Source organism: Trichosurus vulpecula, chromosome 5 (genome assembly GCF_011100635.1).
Source record: "Trichosurus vulpecula isolate mTriVul1 chromosome 5, mTriVul1.pri, whole genome shotgun sequence".
NCBI lineage: Eukaryota > Metazoa > Chordata > Mammalia > Diprotodontia > Phalangeridae > Trichosurus > Trichosurus vulpecula.
The window spans coordinates 178,780,596-178,801,742 of record NC_050577.1 but is presented as its reverse complement, the minus strand read 5'-3'; the positions used below and the strand labels follow the sequence as shown (position 1 = coordinate 178,801,742).

Below are 21,147 nucleotides of genomic sequence, written 5' to 3'. Positions count from 1 at the left end.
CCAGGGAACATTCTATCCTGTACTCTCAATCTTGCACTAAAACAGATCCAGCATCCTGAGCCAATTCCCAAAATTGACTTGGGGTTCGCTAAGTCAAGAATGATGTAGCCAGGCCTCATGGAGTCAATTTGGATAAGAGTAAGTCTTCTCTAGATACTGAGATAGTAGGGTGAGTAACTGCCCACAGAAATACTGCTTTTAGGGTCTCACTTGAATTAAGCTTCTATCAGACCTGTTACTTCCATTCTTTGGATGTTTACACAGGCTGGAGTTTGTGAAAACATCTGCAACACTGTCCCAAAGATTCATAAATCTTTGACAATGTAACCTTTCATCATCCTTGGCCCTCTGTTCTTCTTTCTCTATTCCTTCCTTCCCTCAGAGAATTTATCCATAGTCATGGTTTAAACTATATACTGATAACTTCCAAATTTTTATCTTCACTCCCATGTTCTCACTTGAAATTTCCAACTACTTTAAAGCTAAGATGTCCTAAAAGGGAATTAACTAGTATTTCCTCTTCTGAACTCACAATTTCTATCAGATGGTGCCAGCATTCACCCAGTTACTCAGATTTGAAATGGTAAAGTTATCTTTGACTTATTCCTCTTACATCAGTAAACACTGTTCATTTTTCCTCTGAAACACCTCTAACAATTTTCACTGTCTATTCTCATCACCACCACCCTAGTCCATGTTCTTACCTCCTTGAGACCAGATTAACAGAGTAGCCTCCCTGACTCATCTCTCTTCTCCTCTAATCCATTCTGCACAACACTGACAGAATAAATCATCCTTTAACATCAGTTTAATCATGTCATTTCATGCTTTGAAACTGTCAATGGCAAACTATTTTTTACCATATCAAATCTGAATCAATATAAATCTAAATTTAAGGTTCTTCATAATCTGGCCTTATTTGATGTAGCTGATGTTATTTTTTTTTAACCATTTCAATCTCCCTTCTGATCAAACCTTTTATAAAAGTTCTAATAATCATCACGCTAGATTGGTTTGAGAAAAGGCCACTTTTCTCTCTTCCTGCTTTAGGTCATTTTTACAAGCATTGAGAAGCTTGGGAAAGGCCAAAGAGCAAGGAGCAGCAAAATAAGGGAAGGAATGGGCCTGAATAATCGACCAACTAGATAACTGGACTTTGAACAACTGAACTGCCTGTAATTTTGTTTTTTGTTTTTTAGCTTTGGCTTGTTGGGCGTATTTTATTGAGTTAAAATACACTATTTACTTGCAGTTTGCTGCTTTTTAAAAGGGGGTAAAGAATACAACTTAGGGCTGTGGAATAAATCAGTGACAATGAAAAATGAGAACTTCTGCTTCAAGTCAAGTTCCTGCCAGTCTCTGCTCTCTAACTGCAGTCAAATGAATGAACCTTTAAATTAAATGGTAACAGTTTCAAACAAGAACAAGTACCTGGATTTAGATATGTTGGCCTCATCTGGAGACAATGTTTTATTTCTATCTGGTAATCCAGAATGCATGAGGCGTCTCTTTGAGTCCAAGAACAAAGAGTGAAAGTAGTCTTCTCCGTCTCCTAACATACTGGGCTGAGGTGTAAGGACTGCAAAATGGGGCTTCTGGAGGACAGGGACAGAGGGACTGTCACTACCTTTCCAAAGGAAGTAGAGACCAAGAGTCCGACAAATAAAAAGAAGAAAACAAAGAAGCAGTAATTTATATCTTTTCCCAACTATAATGCAACATTATATAATTCACATTTCTTATGATCACTATAAAACTATCTCCTCAATGAGAATTTAAAGCCTTAAGCCTGAAGCTATGAAGTGATATCTGGTAACTGAGTATTTTTAGTGACATGTCAATGTATCTCCTGGGGAGAACTGGTTCAGATAAATGATGTCACTAGTAGAACAATCATCCTGAAATTTTGTTGCTACTAGCAAAAACATTATTGATTAGGAGCAGTAGTACATCTGAATTCTTCTCTTCCAAATTAAAATACATCCGAATCTTTACAAATATATCTTTGTTTGGTATGGGAAGTAAGGGAGGGCAACCAGTCTGCCCTAACTTGCCATCCCAAACATAAGTCTTAAATAAGTTCTGCTCCCTTTCTTTTCTTAAAGAAGTTTTCTGGAACTTCTGGTGCCAAGACGGTGGAGTAAGGCAGGGACTCCCCAGAACCCTCCTGAATTCCCCTCCAAACAACACCTCAGAACCAATTCAGGAGTGAGAAAGCAGTTTACCAGCACAATAGGAAAGGTCTGTCTCATTGGGGTTGGAGGGGAGCCCTATAAACAAGTAGGGCAGCAAGCCACACCTCAGGGGCCCAGCAGCAAGGCTCTGAGCCCCACAGGTCCCTGTATAGGCCAGTAGCCCTGAGGTAAGTCCTAGATCAGCAGCATAGCAAGGCCCCACCCCCAATGCAAACAACCAGCTAGGGTTCACCCCCAGTGCAGGCCACCAGCAAGGCCCCACCCACACTGCTGACCAGTAGTGAGGCTCCGCCCCCGGCCAGCCAACAGCAAGAGAGCCTGCCCCAGGGCAGGCCAAGAGTGAGACCTCACCTCTGGGGTAGGCCAGCAGCAGGATCCTACCCCTGGGGTCAGCTGGCAGAGAAGCCCTGCCTATATAGCAAGCCAGCAGTGAGACCTCACCCCTGGGGTCAGTTAGAAGAGAGGCTCCATCTCTGGTGCAGGCCAACACAGAGGCCTCACCCTCAGTACAAGCCAGCAGGCAGGCTGCCCCATTCCAGTGCAAGCCAGCAGCTCAAACCTGAGGCCCAGTACAGGCCAGCACCAAGGCCTTGAGCAGGGCAGAAGAAGCTTGGGACAGTGCAGGAGCAGAGTCCAACTCTCACATAAAAGTACAAAGTGAGAAAATAGGCAAAAAAGAGCAAAAAACAATAAAAAAGGGCTGACTATAGAAAATTACTCTGGTAACAGAGAAGATAAAGTCACAAACTTAATAGAGGCCAATAGGGTCAAAATGGTTATATGTGAAATTTCAAAGAAAAATGTAAATTGGTCTCTGGCCCAAAAATAACTCCTGGAAGAGCTTAAAAAGGATTTAAAAAAACAAATTAGAGAAGTAAAAGAAAATTAGAAAAAGAAACAAGAGTAATGTTAATCATGAAAAAGTCAACAGCTTGGTAAAAGAAACTCAAAAATGGAAAAAGATATACAAAAGTTCACTGAAGAAAATAATTCCTTAAAAATTAGAATTGGGCAAATGGAAGCTAGTGACTCCATGAGACATCAAGAAATGATAAAACAAAATTAAAATAAAAAAATAGAAAATGTAAAATTTTTTACTGGAAAAACAACTGACCTAGAAAACATATCCAGGAGAGATAACTTAAGAATTATTGGATTATCTGGAAGCCATGATCAAAAAAAAGTCTGGACATCATATTTCATGAAATTATCAAAGAAAACTGCCCTGATATCCTAGAACCAGAAAGCAAAATAGAAATTGAAAGAATCCACTGATCATCACCTGAAAGAGATCCCAAAATGAAAACTCATAGCCAAATTTCAGAGCACCTGGGTCAAGGAGAAAATGTTACATGCATCCAGAAAGAAACAGTTCGAATATCGTGGAGCCACAGTCAGGATTACACAGGATTTAGCAGAAGAACCAGAAAGCTTGGAATATGATATTCCAGAAAGCAAAGGAGATAGGATTACAATCAAGAATCACCTACCCAGCAAAACTGAGTATAATCCTTCAGGGGGAAAAATTAACATTTATAGAAATAAAGGACTTTCAAGTATTCCTGATGAAAAGACCAAAGCTGAATAGAAAATTTGATCTTCAAATACAAGACTCAAGAGAAACATAAAAAAGGTAAAAAAGAAACAGGAGAAAATAGAAGACATTTAATAAGGCTAAACTCTTTATATTCCTACATAGCAAGATGATATTTGTAACCTTAAGAATTTTATCACTATGAGGGCAATTAGAAGGGGTATATATAGAAAGATAGTGTGGGTGTGAGATGATTATGATAGGATGATATCCAAAAAAAATTAAGGGGTGAGAAAAATGACTGCATTAGGAGAAGAAGGAAGGGGGAGTTAGAATAGGGTAAATTATCTCACATAAAAATGGTGTGAAAGAGCTATCAGAGTGGAGGGGAAGATGGGGGAGCGGTGGCAAGCAAAGCTTGAACTTTACTTTCATCAGAATTGGCTCAAAGAGTGAATAACATACACACTCAGTTGGATGCAGAACTCTTATCTTACCCTACAGGAACATAAAAATGAAGAGGGAAAAGGAAAGGGATGTGGGGAACCAATAAAAAGGGCAGATTGGGGGAAGTGGTAATCAGAAGTAAAATCTTGTGGGGAGGGACAGGGTAAATGGTAAGAGAGAGAAGGATAAACAAGGGGAAAATTGAGTAGAGGAAAAAACAGGAAATACACAATTATCATAGGTATAAATCTGAATGGTATGAACTCATCCATAAAATAGAAGCTGATAGAAGAATGGATTAAAAATCAGAATCCTACAATATATTGTTTACAAAAAAATACATTGGAAGCACAGAAACACATAGGTAAGGGGCTGGGCAGAATCTATTATGCTTCCACTGAAGTAAAAAAAAAGCAAGGGAAGTAATCATGATCTCAGAAAAAACAAAAGTAAAAATAGATCTAATTAAAAGAGATAAGGAAAGAAATTGTATCTTGCTGAAAGGCATGATAAAGAAGTAATATCAATACTAAACACATATGAACCAAATGTTATAGCTTCTAAATTTTTAAAGAAGTTAAATGAGTTACAGAAAAGCTATACTAATGGGGGACCCTCAACTTTCCCCTCAGAACTAAATAAATTTAACCAAAAATTAAATAAGAAAAAAGTTAAGGAGGTAAATAGAATTCTAGAAAAGTTAGATATGCTAGATCTCTGGAGAAAACTGAATGGGAATAGAAAGAAATATACATTTTTCTCAGCCATATGTGTCACCTACACAAAAACTGACTATGTAGACATGTATTAGGGCATAAAAGCCTCACAATCAAATGCAAAAAAAGCAGAGACATTAAATTCATCCTTTTTAGATTATAATATAAAAAATAATATTCAATAAGGGGCACTGGAAAGATAAATTAAAATTTAATTGGAAAATTAAATAATCCAATCTTAAAAAATGACTGGGTCAAAGAACAAATCATAAAAACAATAATTTCATTAAAGAGCATGACAACAGTGAGACAACATACCAAAACTTATGGCATGTAGCCAATGCAGTACTTAGGGGAAAATTTATATCTCTAAATGCTTACATCAATAAAACAGAGAAAGAACAGACTGATGAATTGGGCATGCAACTAAAAAAACTAGAAAAAGAACAAATTAAAAATCCCCAATTAAACAGCAAATGCTGAAATACTGAAAATCAAAGGGGTGATTAATAAAAAGAAAACCACTGAACTAATAAATAAAACTAGAAGCTGCCTTTATGAGGAAAAAAAACAGTAAAATAAACTGTCGGCTAATTTGATTTAAGAAAGGAAAGAAGAAAACCAAATTACCAGTACCAAAAATGAAAGGAGTGAATTCACCATTAATGAACAGGAAATTAAAACAATTATTAGGACCTATTTTGTCCAATTATATGCCAATAAATCTGGTTATCTAAGTGAAATGGATGAATCTACACATATGGGTAAATTATTGCTTTAGCAATAAGAGAAGAAAAAGAAATTGAAGGCCATTTCTGGCTGCCATCCACACGTAGAATTTCTTTGATACTTATGTTTCCATTTTTTTTAATGTTATGCTTACTCGTGTTGTCAGTTCTGTAAAAATTTGTCGAAGATGATCTAGAAGATTTTTGTGCAACTGAAGATGGAGTCAATCCTGTATTTAGAGAACTGGACACATAGCTTTTGAGAGCTGTGTCATGGTTTGATGGCTCTGATGAATATGGTGATGAAAAGCGGACCGAGGATTGTTGTCGCAGGTCTGCACTATGTAAAAGTTTTTCTTTACTTCTGTGTTTAAAAACAGTGTAAAACCATAATATAGTCATCAAGGTAGGAAATTAATATAAAATAGACTAGGAAGATAAGAGAAAAGATTTCAGTAATATTTAACCTTCTTTTCAAAGCACAGACTTCATATTCTATGATATCTTGTATTACTAATCTTGGAAATCTGAATCAAACTCTTTGTTATTGTTTTATTACATGCTCTTATAACTTAATCCTTGTAATTTAGCTAATATTTATATATTAATAAGGATTCCATAGTTTATTTCTACTCTCAGAAATTACTTTTGTCTTATACATTCTACATGCAAGTAAGCACTTTCAAATAATACCTTTTATGTCCAGGAGTGAGAAAAGGGTGGAGAGATAATAATTATAATCACGATAATAATTATCACTTCTATGGTACTTTAAGGTTTGCAAAGCACTTTATATATGTTATCTCAATTGATAATAGATGTAGAAGGGACAAATACATTTTAAATACTATTATTATTTTAGCGAATTTTACAATGAACATAGCTGAAAGGGTCTATGGTTTTTAAAAAGACTGTACAAACTTTACTAATGCATGATCATCTATAAAATGAGAGAAGCAGAATTAGATGATTTTCCAAGGTCCTTTCCAGCTTTAAATCCATGCACTCTTTTGAGGATTTCAAAGTACTTTTATCAGTGGAAAACATCACATTCATTTATGCAGTGTCTCTTGAAAACTCTATTTTTAAGAACAGTCATGGAGACCCAAAGCTTTTTCCTTAGGCCCTCAGTACAACTGCCCCCTAACAAGACTCCTTAAATACATCCTTATATTAATTTGCATTATTTTATTGAACTTAAAGCTTGTAAAAAATTCCAGGGATGCAAAGGCCTCCATCCCTCCACTGAGACAACTAGATTCTCGCCTTATTGCCCTCTGCTCAGTTGCTCTCCTTAAGCTACAAGCCAAAGTATTTTTATTTCCTGTAATCATGCAGTCACTGGAACCCTTATGGTACGGTATTTGTTGTTTTAAGTTAAATGTAACTTGAGTAGAAGTCCTATTGTCATGGCTAAAATTTATACACTGTTTTAACCACATGATGTCACTTCATGCTCACAATAATTCTGTAGGGGAGGTGGCACAGGTGTTAGTTTCTCCATTTTAAGTAGGGGGAAACTGAGGCTTGGGAAGGTTAAATAATTTGTTCTTGGTCACAAAGTTCTAAGAGGCAAAATTCAAACCCAGGTCCCTTTTGGGTCAAGTACAGCACTTTTCTAGTACGCCATTTTGCGGGATTCATATCCAACTTAAGACACTCGGTGCAAGTCACTTATATGAGCCTCAGTTTTCTTGTGAGTAAAATGGAGATGATAATAGCCCCTGCGTTTCACGGTTGTTGTGAGGATCCAATGAAATAAAGCCGACAAAGCCCTTTGGAAAACTTAAAGCACTATGCTGTGCTATAGTTATTATTACTATTCTTATTATAAGAATCCCTATACCATTACCTACTCTATAGGATTGATGTGATGTAAGTATGAAAGTGCTTTGTAAACTTTTAGCTTATTATCTCTCTCTTTCTCTCTGCGTGTGTATATACATATAGAGAGTGACGCAAAGCATATATACATATATAGACACACAGACACATATGTATATGTGCATGTTAAGCATAGGGATCAGGATTGGACCTGTGATTTTAGTGGAATATAGAACTACAGGTGAAGAAATTTCCTCTACCAATATAGGTTAGCACGTTCTTTGCAACTTACAGTTTTAGCGAATTACCTGGAGCAATAAGACCTGAAGCGAGTGGCTTGGAGGTACCCAGGCAATATGCATTAGAGGCAGGGCTTGGACCTAAGTCTGAGTAGTTGTAAGACCAGCTCTCTATTCGCTATGTATCTACATGTTTGTATGTGTAGGTATATATAGTCACATGCACGTCTACAATACACACAGATGCGCATGTGTGCGCATATATGAGTGTATGTATATTACATATATATTATCAAGGACATTATCATTATTATTATTCAGTATAACTGTTGGCTTTAAGCTGGCTTGCCCTCAGCTTCTCTCTTAGATGCCACACCCAGTGAGTACGAAGTCTTAAAGACTCTGGGTCTGTGAATCACTCACACTAGCTCCACGCAATGTTTACCTTGAATTGTTAAGTCCCATTCTCAAACTTCTTTGAAACCCCTAAATGAAAAACACTCAATTCTCACTCTAACATTTAATACTTGACAGTCTAGGAAACCAAATCTGTAAGCAGGGCTTTAACTTTCAAAAGAACATGATGGCAAAAATTTCTGAAAATTAAGGGGGGTGGGGGGCAGGGTGTGAGACTATTTCAGCTACAGTTAAATGGAATGACCCAGGATGATGTAAAGATGTTTTTTAAAATCAGAGAAAGCAGGAAACAGGTTTTCCTTCTTCCAAACTCCTCATATCTGGGTTTCATTTCAGGCCAGCTGGTTGTCTCTTTTTCACAGGCTTCGTTTTATAAGCCTCACCTTTTTTTCTTCCTCCCTCAGTAAAACAAAACATTTTCAAAGGAAACTGAGTTATTGTAAAACGGCAACTCCTTCTACAAGTCTCCATGAATGCTGTACTTAGGGAAAGCTGGCATGAAGCTGCTGAGCTTTCTCACTCCTTAAGTAGTTTAAGACATTTCTAATGGACACAAATAGTATTTAAAGGGCTTAACTGCTTCAGCAATGGACTTGTACAATACAGTCCATTGTTCAAACCTTACACTGATCTCAGCACTGAATTCCTAGGGCAGAGATGAAAATATTACTCATATTTCAAAAACATTTTCCTTTACAAAAATTTATCTTCTGTTGTTAGTTTTGACTTTGTCAAAGTAATTACTTAAATGTTAAGACAGAGAAATTTTTTTTAAAAAATTACTAACCCAGCATTTCAATGTTGTTGTAATTGGGAAAGTACTGAATTAGTAATATTAACAGCTATGGTCTTTTAGGGGACCTTGAGGTCTTCAAATGTCAGAAGATACAATTGAATTAAACATTAATTAGAAGACATCCAGGTCTGAAAATAATAGTAGCTCATTTGTTTATTGCTTAAGCGACTGAGTATATATGTTGGAAGCTATATTTTTGTTGTAGAAACTTGTTGAAATCAATGTCAACAGTAAGAATCCAGGGTAATTGTTATGTTTTTAGTAATAGTAATGCTGACTTAGTAGTTATCTTTTACAGACTTGTATTTTTGATAATATATATTTGACAAACTTAAAGTAGTTTCTAAAAGGCAAAATAAGTCCTCAGAAGGCCCCTGGAAATTTCTGGACTACCTCTAGATTTGGATAAGTTGTTGCAAAGAGATATATAAATTCCCTTCATTGTCAAGTTGTATTTGCTCATTATATGAAGGCCTTCATTTTTTTCATTTCTTCACTCATTCAACAACTGAGTGGAGAGTCTAGTATGACCCTTCTCATTTCTGTTTAAACCAGGGACTCTAACTTTATAGAAGTGTTATTTTGTTCTGGTTGGGAACAGAGTTTGAAGTTCTGTTCTTGTTCTAATCTAGTGTGTTCCAAACAAACACAGCCACGGAACACTTTTGGCCTTTCAATGTAATGATGGAATCCATAAATGCCAGCCCAGGATACTCTCTAACAATAAAAAGAGATTGGAAAAATTTAGGAATATTGTAAGTCAGTTCTTAGAATATGAAGTTTTTATACCTGAATCATTTCACCTTTCTTATCATAGAGGAGAAGATATCACCAGCATTGAAACTGTCTCAAGTACAACATATTCACATTGCAGGGAATACTAGGGTTCTACAAAACACAATTTGCTATTTTAGAGAATTCATGAGTTCAAGAACATTTCAAATTGATTTACTTGGTTCTTTAATATATATATATATGTGTGTGTATACATATATATGTATATACACACATATGTAGTTCAGTTCAAGTGCTTGGTCCTAACTTCTCAAAACTTAGTTAATATTTCTCATGTGACTTTTCTAGTTGTGATGCCCTTACCTATTCTCTTCCTTTGGCTGGCCTCCAAGATCATGGACTTCACTTTGTAAGTGTACTTCATTTTGTAGAACTGTAGGATTCTCCTGAGGTGGTTTCTCCTCTTTCATCTTGACTGGAGGATCTTATGTTTCCTAACAAATCAAATCACGATGTCAGTCAATGAATCCAGTTGTAGTTCAGGTTTTTAAAGTGGCCTAAATTAGATCAACTGAGCCAATTAACTGAAAGTAAACCAAAGGCACCTGTCAGGTTTAATGTCAGGATCAATGATTAATGAGAAATGTCAGAAATATCTGATGCCAGAATCAAGATATTATATGAATATCTAAGTGTTCCTTATACTATACAGTGAATCCACTTTGTGAATAACTAAGTTCTATGGACATTGTACACTTGGTAACTGATTTTCTCTATCTGTATATGATGCTCACCCATCCCTACCTAATAAAAATGCTGTGAGGATTAAATTCAAATCTTAGATATGAAAGCCCTTAGGCAGACCTGCATAATAACAATCTACTACTATTATTGAAGATGATTCTTTTTGACTGAGATGTATGAATTATTGCCTGCTAAAATGGCTCTTGCCAGTGGCCAAAGAAACTGCTGAAAACAACAACAACAAAGTGGAAGTGAGTAGCATTCTATAGCTGAGGAACTAGGATTCAGGCTGTGAGATCCAGATAAGGGGTTGGCAAGCCATGGGTCGCAGGCCAAATCCAGCCAACTGCCTGTTTTTGTACAGCCAATGAACTGTGAATGGTTTTTATGTTTTAAAATAAAATATTTTGTGGTTTTAGATACTTAAAAATGTAAAAGCCAGTCTTAGCTAGCAGGCCATACAAAAAGAGCTGGGCTAAATTTGCCTCACGGATCATAGTTTGCCAAACCCTGATTTTTAAACAATACTGCCTCTTTTAAAACCATGAGATAATGTCTAAGTACATACAAGACTTCAATTTAGGGACAATTTAGTTTATTAATATTTCACTTGCTCTAGAGAATATTGAAGCAAAGTAATGAAATCTATGTACAAGAGCATCATTTCCATTTAAGTATTTTGCTGTCAGCCAAAATGTTCAAAGAAAGTCAAAGTGCCACACTTATTATTTTGGATTCCTTACTGAGAGCATAAGAATGGTGCCCAAAGAGTGGTGGTACAAATCTCAATCAGGAAATCTTATTAAGAATACCTTTTCTTGAACAAATGGAAAGACTGACAATGAGGATAAGGAATCTACCTTATGTAAAGGGAAACAATACAGTCTAGTAAGTCTAAATACCAAACTAGAAGCCAGGGAGCTAAATAATGACCCTAGCTCTGCCTATAATAAACACACTGACTTAGAACAATTTGAATAATCTTTTTGTACACCATTTTCTCTCTGTGTAGATCATGCCTACTCCTTCCTATCTTTTATGAGAATAACACGAGAATAACAGATGTGTAAAGCTGGGGACAGATTAGCATAATAACAATACAGATTATTATTGAAAATTGTTATTGGATGAGATTTAAATTTAATTTAATTAAAATACACTGCTTTGCATAGTTAGCACTTAAACATTTCATTCATTCATTTACAAATGAGTATCTTAGATGCAATCTAAATACAAAAAATCAGAATATAGCAACTGCTTATATTTTAATATCTCAAACTTAAAAGATAATAAGCATTTTACACAATTGGCAACTTAGCTTTGTAAGATAAAATATGTGACTATCTTCATCCATCACACTGATGAAATGAAATCTCTTGATGGTGTCATTATGGGCCAATCATGGAAATTTAGTATAAAAAGATTTGTAGGCTTATAATTAATTTGAAGAAATTAAAATGGATTTATCATTGTATATCATTCCAGATTCCCAAATTCTCTCTAGTGAAGTTTCCTACTTTCAGAAAGTTTTATTCTTGGGTTATATAGAGAAAGAAGGTAATTATGACCTCACATAAAAATGCGACATTGCATAGCTGATTGTTCATTATTTATCAAATCAGTTTCAATAAATAAAACGTCAAGTGAGAGGAGTTTTGGGAAGTGTTGGATCTGAGAGTGTTTCTATTTTCTATTTCCCTGATGAGTTTGTTTTCCCCTTCTTTTCCTTCCCCATGGGATGATGACATGTCTGCAACTAAACACATTTCTATTCTTATGCTTCTCCAACCAGAGTTGTCTTTCTCTCCAGAGACAGAGGAAGAAGCATTTTTAAACAACCTTGGAGCTCAAGGTTTAGCGAAGCTTTTATAATAGGTCAAGTGCCACATTTATCATATTTGTGTGCTGAGAAGAATTCTAAGACAACTGTTCAACAAACATTTGTGGTACTGTATACAGCATAGATATACAGGGCTAAACAGATAGTCTCAAGAAGAATGGGAGTCAGGGTTGGTAAAACATAGGGTTTAGCCAGGGAAGAGATGAGTAGAAAATGGCACCTGTGTTCTGAGCTCTAACATCTTCTCTGGTTCTTGTGCTGAGAAGCCAGAGAGCTCAGAACCTGCCTGGGATTCTAGTGAACATCTTGTTTCCACAAAGAGAAGCTCAGCATCCCTATACCCTCACAGCTTCCTATGAGTGACTGATGTAATCTCCTTCCTATTATGTTGGTGATGAGACAGAGCACTTACTTGGGAAATGAAATGAGTATTCCTCAGCGGACATGTGTGAAGGTGGAAGTCATTTGGGAATGGGGGCAAACAAGAATGTTTTAATACCTAATTAAATTCTGGTTTTGTTATTCTATTTGATTAAATATCTTTGATTAGAAGTCATGGTAAATTGGTTTGAATTGGTACAAGAAACATTAATGGGGGATGTTGAGCTATGGATTTGAGTAGTTACTTATACTACCCTGGGAAAAAAACTTAGAAGAAGGCTACACAGGAGACACCAAAAAGCTAGATCTGTGGGAGCTCATCTAGGATCTCTGTGTTTATATGTTCTAGCACTGTAGGGATCCACTGAAGATTTTTCTTTTTGAAATTTTCCCTCCTGGGCCATGATTGGATTGCAAAGTTTTGTGATGCTACTTTTCTAAGCCAGAACAATTGATTTTAAAATAACTTATATACTACTATTTCAAAGTGCTGTTGAAATTATTGTCATATTCTCTAATGTAACATTATTGAACTATTATTATATTTGTGTATTAAAGCTATTGGACTTAATTGTCACTATGGCTAGTTAGTGAGAGTATTATTACATAATGGTTGGAGCAGATCTTTATTGAGGACCATTGGTCTGGAAGGTAGTCTGAGGACAAAGATATTGCAAAGACTTACACAAAGCTATTGACATCTTGGCGTAATATACTGTCATACTGTGTCTCAGGTATACAAGGATGGAGAAGTGATAGCTGTATTATGTGAGCTGTCTGAAACAATCGTATATATTCCAGTATTGTGAAAGAAAAACAGCTTGGATCAGTTTGGAAATGAGTAATTCATTTCTTTACTGCTTCCCAGAAATTACTGAGAAAGTTTAAATCCCTTTTTTATGAGAGAAAGGAGGCAGTGTGGTACCGTGGAAAGAGCGCTGAACTTGGGGCTTTAAGTTCATAGCTTGGCTCTGTCATTAACTCTGTGTGACCTTTGGCAAGTCACTTAAGATGTTAAGTCCTAGTTCCTCAACTGTGAAATGAAGGGATTGGATTAGATGATCCCTAAGTTCTCTTCTAGCTCTAGAGAGATAATCCTCTGACTATTCACGTGATGAGAGGCAAGGGGAAGTTCTGCCAGCAGCTCATGATTCACAGGCTTTTCCTTCCTCAGTGATGACTTGGTACTCATACCTTCCTCAGTAACTGGTGATTTTATGGTAATAAACGCTCCCAAAGGTCAGACTATCATCTTAACATCACTACATTCAATTCAATTAGATATTAAATGATTTCTGTGTGCAGAAGTCTGACTCTATATGAGAAGCTGAATTCTTTTCAAACAGGCACTATCATCCACCAGATGGTAAATGATACTGAGACGGAGGAACCATAGTGGAAGGTGTGATGTCTGTGATGTTCATGGACTATATTAGGCTGCAATCAAGTGTTCATAGGGACTGACACAAGTCTGAGGGAGAAAAAGGAAATGTAATACATTGTTTCTTCCCTTGCAGTTTATATATCCTTTCTTTTAGATTGCCCCACAAAAGAAAAAATAACCTCACTTATTATAGAAGGGTAGTAGCTGAGCCAGGTAAAATAAGAGAAGCATAATGTCAAGCTGACATTGAAGTCACCCTGTTACAACTCCAACCCCTAAACTGACTTAGTGAAATAACTGTTAGATCATTCATTAGCTCCTGTGTCAACCTAGTCCTGAACTTTGTCTCTTTTCTCATTCCAAGCTTAACTTCTCCCTGACTTTTATAGAATCGCAGAATTTTAGAATTACAAAGGACCTCTGTAGCCACCCTGTCCAACTCCTGACCAAAAGAAATCCCCCACTCTAGTATCTCTGATGGTTCAACATCTGTTTGAAGAGCTCTAGTCAGAGGGTACCTCCAGAGCCTATTCCACTTTCAGAGTTCTAATTGTTAGGAAGTTTTTTCTAACTTCAAGCCTAAATTTAACCTCTTGAAATTCTACCAATTGTTCATGGTTTTGCCCTCTGGAATCAAACAGAATAAGTTTAATCCATATGATAGTTCTTCAAACACATCAATACAGTTATCATGTTCCCAATGAATCTTCTCTTCTCCAGGCTAAACATTCCCAGTTCTTTCCACCAATCTTCAATATGACATAGATTCAAGGCCCTCCATCATCTAGGCTGCTCTCTGAACACTCTTCAGCTTATTAGTGTCCTTCTTAAGCTTAGGCATTGAAAAGTGAACACAATATTCCAATTGTTGTCTCACTAGGGTAGAATACAGGGAGACTCTCACCTTCTTATTCCTAGAACCTAATCTTCTCCTAATATAGCCCAAGATTACACTAACATTTTTGTCTGTCATGTCACTACTGACTAATAATGAGTTTACAGCCTATTTTCTGGCTTCCAATTATAAATTTAGAACTGGAAGGGACCTTAAAATCATATTTTTTTTAATTCTCTCATTTGCAGATAAGGAAACTGAGACCTGGGGAGGGGGGTTTAAGTGATTTTCTTGAGGTCACACAGGTAGCAGCTTAATTTTAACCCAGGTTTTATAAACCAGGGACCTTTCTTTTACATCATTCTGTCTCTAATCTCGCTCTCCTTTTTTTTTTAAAAAAAATACCAACATAGGAAAATAAAAGTATGATATGATATAGAGACAGTAGTCACCAACAGCCAAGATGAATTTTTAAAAAAATGCAGTGTTTAGAAAATAGAATTTCATCTTTTGATATAGAATTTAAAAAGTCAAGATATACAGCTTATCTGTAATGAAATATTCTGGCAGTTTTTGAACAGACAATATATAGTATACAAATAAGCAAGCAAGAAAGAGCTGACTGTACATTTTGTGATTCTGGATACATACATGGAGATAATTTGCAGGGTAGAAATCTTATTACTCATACAAAATGTCTACAGTGAATGGATAGTTGTCTAGAAGGACATTCCCTCCCTCTCCCTGTTCTTGCCAAATCACACCATAAGAATTTTCAAAGTGACATAGAACTTGTTATGTGTTCTATTTTCTAAGGTTTGAAGGATCTGTATAGGAGCTGAATTGTAATTTTTTACTCATGTAAAGTAGTAACTCACTCAAATTACATCCTCTTTGTACATCTCTCATGATACAGTTTATAGAAGGTGTTACCCTTGTCCTCCACTAACAGATCACAATGGAATCCTACTCTATTACAACATGATATTAATGTTCTCACATCTTTATAGAAATATTGTCAAATTCTAGTTTGAAACATTCATATGTATCACAACAGTAGTTTAATTCAACACACATTTAGTTACTATATGCAAGACATAACTTTAAACTATAATACTGTCCCTTTAACTGCAAACACAGCTTATGTGCTCTACTGGGCCCAACATCATAGCCCTTTCTGGTTTTTTACAATGTGAATGGAGGCAGGGAACATGTGCCATGTCTTTTTATGAAGGGTGGAGGAAAAACTGTTAATAACAGAACAAAAATCCATCAATGACTTAATATTCAAGCATAACACTTTATTAGTCTTACACGAATACAACGTGGAAGAAATGTAAGGGGAAGAGGGCATGCTAATTATCTTTCCCAACCCAGTTTTCAACCTCTTTTTCCTTGACTGCTTAACTTGACCTTATCTTTGGAGTTACAGGATAGCTGTCAGCACTCTATCCAGCCATTCTGGAACATCATTCCTTCCTTTTTTCTCTAACTAGCAGAACTAACTTGTTTCACAAAGTCACCCCTTTCAAGTCCTAATTCAGCTCTACCTAGTCCTCCAATTGTGCTCCATTCAACCTCTATTCTACAGTTAATACACTTCTCTTTGTCTTAGACCACTTCCTCTTGTACTACTTCTATCTTCTAGAATCCACCAAAACATGGTTTCTTTCAGAAGATTCTGAATCCCCAGTTGTTCTCTACAGTGATGCTCCTTCTCCCATGGCCCATGACACATTGGTCTAGGAGTGTAAGGTTAAGCAGGGTGGGACTTTTTTACTGTTTTCTCTTTTGGAGCACTTATGTAATCAAGTGTCTTTGATGAGTCTGGCCTTTGTTTCTTCTATTAAATTGGGAGTCTTTGATGACCTACTTACCTCAAGGGAAGCCTAATTTACATGGGTTTGAGTTGCGTGGTTGTGGCACCCTTTGACCATGAAAAGGGTATATAAACTCAGAGGTTACTATTTTGTTTGGGCTCTTACTCACTGAAAGAGTTTTGATGTGGAGACTCTGGGTAGCCGCTGGAGCCCCCTGGCTTTGAAGAAAACCCAGATGTTGGTGCTTCTTGTTTTGGTAACTATATATGTGATGTCTTGATCAGACAAAGCCTGTCTGTTGAATTGTGTTATTTGATCTGTTGATATTTTCTGTTTGTAATTTCTATTTGTATTTGCTCTGAAGTTCAGGGTGCTGCCTTTTCCCCCTGAACTAAGTGAATGATATATGTGTGTCTGATTAAAGTGAAATTGGTAACTCCTTTAAGTTGCTTTCCTTAGAAAAGCAGATCAAAGAACCTCTGCTGGCAGCTCTTGTTGCTGGTCTTGTTGGGTCTTACACCTCAGCAGTAGCTGCAAGCCACATTGTTGTTATAAGGAGGAGTAGACATATTCCTTACTCCTCACTGTCATTTCTGGAATTCTTCCCTAACTTTAACTCCTACTGTCAAAACACTGGACATCGTCCCTTATTTTCTTCTGTTCTCTAATGAAGAGATAAGTTTTTCTCCTTATCTAGGCCAAACTCCTTTACCACGGGTCTCATCTCCCCCAGGAACTTGATCCCTTCCCCTCCCACTTCTCTTTCTAATTTGAAATTTCTCCCTATTTCACCTCTTTTCTTGCTGCCTATGAGCGTACCTAACTCTCTCCTATTCTTTTTTTAGAAATCATTAATTATTTATTTAATATTTTTAGTTTTGAGCATTAATTTTCACAAGAGTTTGAATTAGAAATTTTCTCCCCATTTCTACCCCCCCACTCCAAGATGGCATATATTCTGATTGTCCCTTTCCCTAGTTAACCCTCCCTTCTGTCACCCCACCCCCCCCATCCCCTTTTGACTTACTTTCTTGTAGGGCAAGATATATTTTTATGCCCCATTGCCTGTATACCTTATTTCCTAGTTGCATGAAAAAACTTTTTTTTGAGCATCTGCTTTTAAAACTTTGAGTTCCAAATTCTCTCCCCTCTTCCCTCCCTAAGAAGGCAAGCAATTCAACATAGGCCGCATGTGTATCATTATACAAAACCCTTCCACAATACTCATATTGTGAAAGACTAACTATATTTTGCTCCTTCCTATCCTATCCCCTTTTATCCAATTTTCTCCCTTGACACTGTCCCTTTTTGAAAATATTTGCTTTTGATTACCTTCTCCCCCATCTGCTCTCCCTTCTATTGTCCCCCCTTTTTTATCTCCTTCCTCTTTCTTTCCTGTGGGATAAGATACCCAATTGAGTGCGTATGTTATTCCCTCCTCAAGTCAAATCCGATGAGAGCAAGATTCACTCATTCTCTCTCACTTGCCCCCTCTTCCCTCCCAACAGAACTGCTTTTTTGCCACTTTTATGTGAGATAATTTACCCCATTCTATCTCTCCCTTTCTCCCTCTCTCAATATATTCCTCTCTCATCCCTTAATTTAATTTTATTTTTTTAGATATCATCCCCTCATATTCAACTTGCCCTGTGCCCTCTGTCTATGTATCTATATCTATATCTATATGTATCTATATCTATCTATCTATCTATCTATCTATCTATCTATTCCCTTCAGCTACCCTAATACTGAGGTCTCATGAATTATACACATCATCTTTCCATGTAGGAATGTAAACAAAACAGTTCAACTTTAGTAAGTCCCTTGTGATTTCTCTTTCTTGATTACCTTTTCATGGTTCTCTTGATTCTTGTGTTTGAAAGTCAAATTTTCTATTTAGCCCTGGTCTTTTCACTGAGAAAGCTTGAAAGTCCTCTATTTTATTGAAAGTCTATATTTTGCCTTGGAGCATGATACTCAGTTTTGCTGGGTAGATGATTCTTGGTTTTAATCCCAGCTCCATTGACCTCTGGAATATCATTTTCCAAGCCCTTCGATGCCTTAATGTAGAAGCTGCTAGATCTTGTGTTATTCTGATTGTGTTTCCACAATAGTCTCCCCTATTCTTAAAACCCTTTTTCTCGACTACAAAATGTGGTCCCTTAAGATGTGGTCCTATATTTTCCCTTCCTTTTCACAGTCAAACTATTAGAAAATGCTGTCTATACTTGTTGCCTCTACTTCTTTTGTACTCATTGCCTCTACTTCCTTCCTCTTGCTTGCCTTTTGCAATCTTCCCCCAACTCACCCTCCTCTTACTCTACTAATACCTTTTCTCTGAGAATACCCTCTATATACTCTGTATGTATTGTGTATACAGTTATTTACATTAAAATGTAAGCTCCTTCAGAGCATGAACAGTGTTTTTGCCTTTTTCACTTTTTTTCTTTTAATTTTTTTTTGGCGGGGCAATTGGGGTCACACAGCTAGTACATGTGTCAAGTGTATGAGGTCAGATTTGAACTCAGGTCCTCCTGACTCCAGGGCTGGTGCTCTACTCACTGTGCCACTTAGCTGCCCCTCTTTTAATTTTTTTTAAATCTCTAGTGCCTAAAAACTAGTCTTGGTGTGCTGCTTGAACCATACTAAGCACTTAGTTAAATTCTACCTAATTGACTTTTTGACCTTAACTAAGCAACTTTCTCCAAAGTTATGGATGATGCCTCAACTGCCAACTATTCCTTGATGATCTATTTGAAGCATCTGACATTGTTGACCACCTTCTCTTTCTGAATACTCTCTCATTTCTGGATTTTCATGACCTTGATCTCTACTGATTCCCCAGTACCTATCTGGCGAATTTTTTTTCTTTCTATTTTGCTGGATAAGGCCCTATATACCTCCTTCTAAATTTGAGTCTTCTCAAAAGCTCTATTCTGGACCCTCTTTTTTCTCTCTGTGTATGCCATCTTTCAGAGACCACATCAGCTCCCATAATCATTTCTATGAAAATGACTTCTAGATCCATATTTTCAGCCCCAGCCTCTCTCCTAAATTCCAGCCCCACTTCACCAACTGGCTATATACATCTCTTAATATATTTCTGTTGTATTTTTCCTAAAGGATTTCAAACTCAACATGTCTCAAGCAGAACTCATTATCTTTCCTCCTACTTCTTAACTTTCCTATTTTTATTGAGACCACCAGTATCCTTCCAGATACTCAGGTTCACGACTTTAGAGTCATCCTCAATTTTCCTTTCCTTCATCCCTTATACACAATCAACTGCTAAATCTTATGATTTTATTTCCATAATATCTTACAAATCCTCTCCCTTCTCTCCATCTACAAAGCTATGCCTCTAGTTCATGCCCTCATTACCACTTGCCTAATTAGACTTCCTGATTCAAATCTTTTCTATCCAATCTATCTTTTATATAGCTGCTGATGTGATATGCCTAAAGTACAGGTCTGACTATGCCACTCAAAAAGCTTCAGTGGTTTCCAATTGCCTTTAAGATAAGATACAAATGCCTCCATTTGACTTTTAAGGCCTTTCACAAGCTGGCTCATCTATTGTTCCAGGCTTACTACACATCCCTCTTCTTCAGGTACTCCAGGTTTCAGCCATATGAGCTTATCTGCCATCTCTAATACATAATATTCTGTTTTCTATCTCTGTGCCTTTGCAGAGGTTATCCCCCATGCCAGGAATGCTTTCTCTCCTCAATTTAGAATCCTTAGCTTCCTCCAAAGTTCAGCTCAAATACCAGCTCCTATATGAGGACTTTCCCTATTCTCTTACTTGCTAAAAGGTCCCTGCTCCCCAAATTATGATACATGTTGTTTTCCCTAATAGAATGCAAACTCCTTGAGGGTAAGGGATGTTTTGGTTTTGTATCCCCAGCACCCAAATCTGCCATATTTGTTGTTTAATAAATACCTGACAATTGATTGAATGAGTTTACTAGGAAATCTAAGTAGAAACAAAGACAAAGGTACAAAAGGAAACTTCTATAGCATCTGAGTTCTTAGTTTGCCTTGGTTCCTAATTATTGCTTAATCTAATTCTGGATGGTTCAGTTACGCTGGGGGTAAATTTTCTCAGTCCATTCTAGTGGCCCAGTTTTTTTCCCCTTGTCTATCTTGTCAGGGGACCTAAATCCTCAAATGCCCTTTTTAATCGTATATTACTCAGATCCTCTTTTCATCCTATTGTCAGAGTAGGCTGGGTATTCTAGTCACACAAAACCTCTGCAGATAAACAGACAATTATTATTGGCCATTTAATTTGCTATTCTAAGTTTGTGAAAGAGCTCATTATGCCTCAAAGTTTATGGAATCATATCCCAATTGCAACTGCAGACACAATGGTGCTTATTCCAATAATTTTTTCCCTTATTCTTGTCATATGTTTATCTCCCATCCTCTGGAGAGATACTCTGCCATAGTAGAACCTTCCTGGACTAATCAATTACTTGTTTGTTCTTAATAAGTATCAATCTGTCTCTT

The 21,147-nt window shown here is 36.7% G+C and overlaps 1 protein-coding gene across 1 annotated transcript in view; it reads right to left on the bottom strand.

The window, feature by feature from the left end:
- LMNTD1 (lamin tail domain containing 1) overlaps nucleotides 1-21,147 on the bottom strand; it is a 102,069-nt gene that overhangs the window by 62,337 nt on the left and 18,585 nt on the right. Inside the window, exons 3-5 of the mRNA XM_036758443.1 lie at nucleotides 9,995-10,125; nucleotides 5,776-5,984; nucleotides 1,432-1,627 (exon numbers count right to left, since the gene is read on the bottom strand). Of these exons, the coding sequence (XP_036614338.1) occupies nucleotides 1,432-1,627; nucleotides 5,776-5,984; nucleotides 9,995-10,101 (512 nt within the window). The 5' untranslated portion in view covers nucleotides 10,102-10,125. The remainder of the gene's footprint in view (nucleotides 1-1,431; nucleotides 1,628-5,775; nucleotides 5,985-9,994; nucleotides 10,126-21,147) is intronic.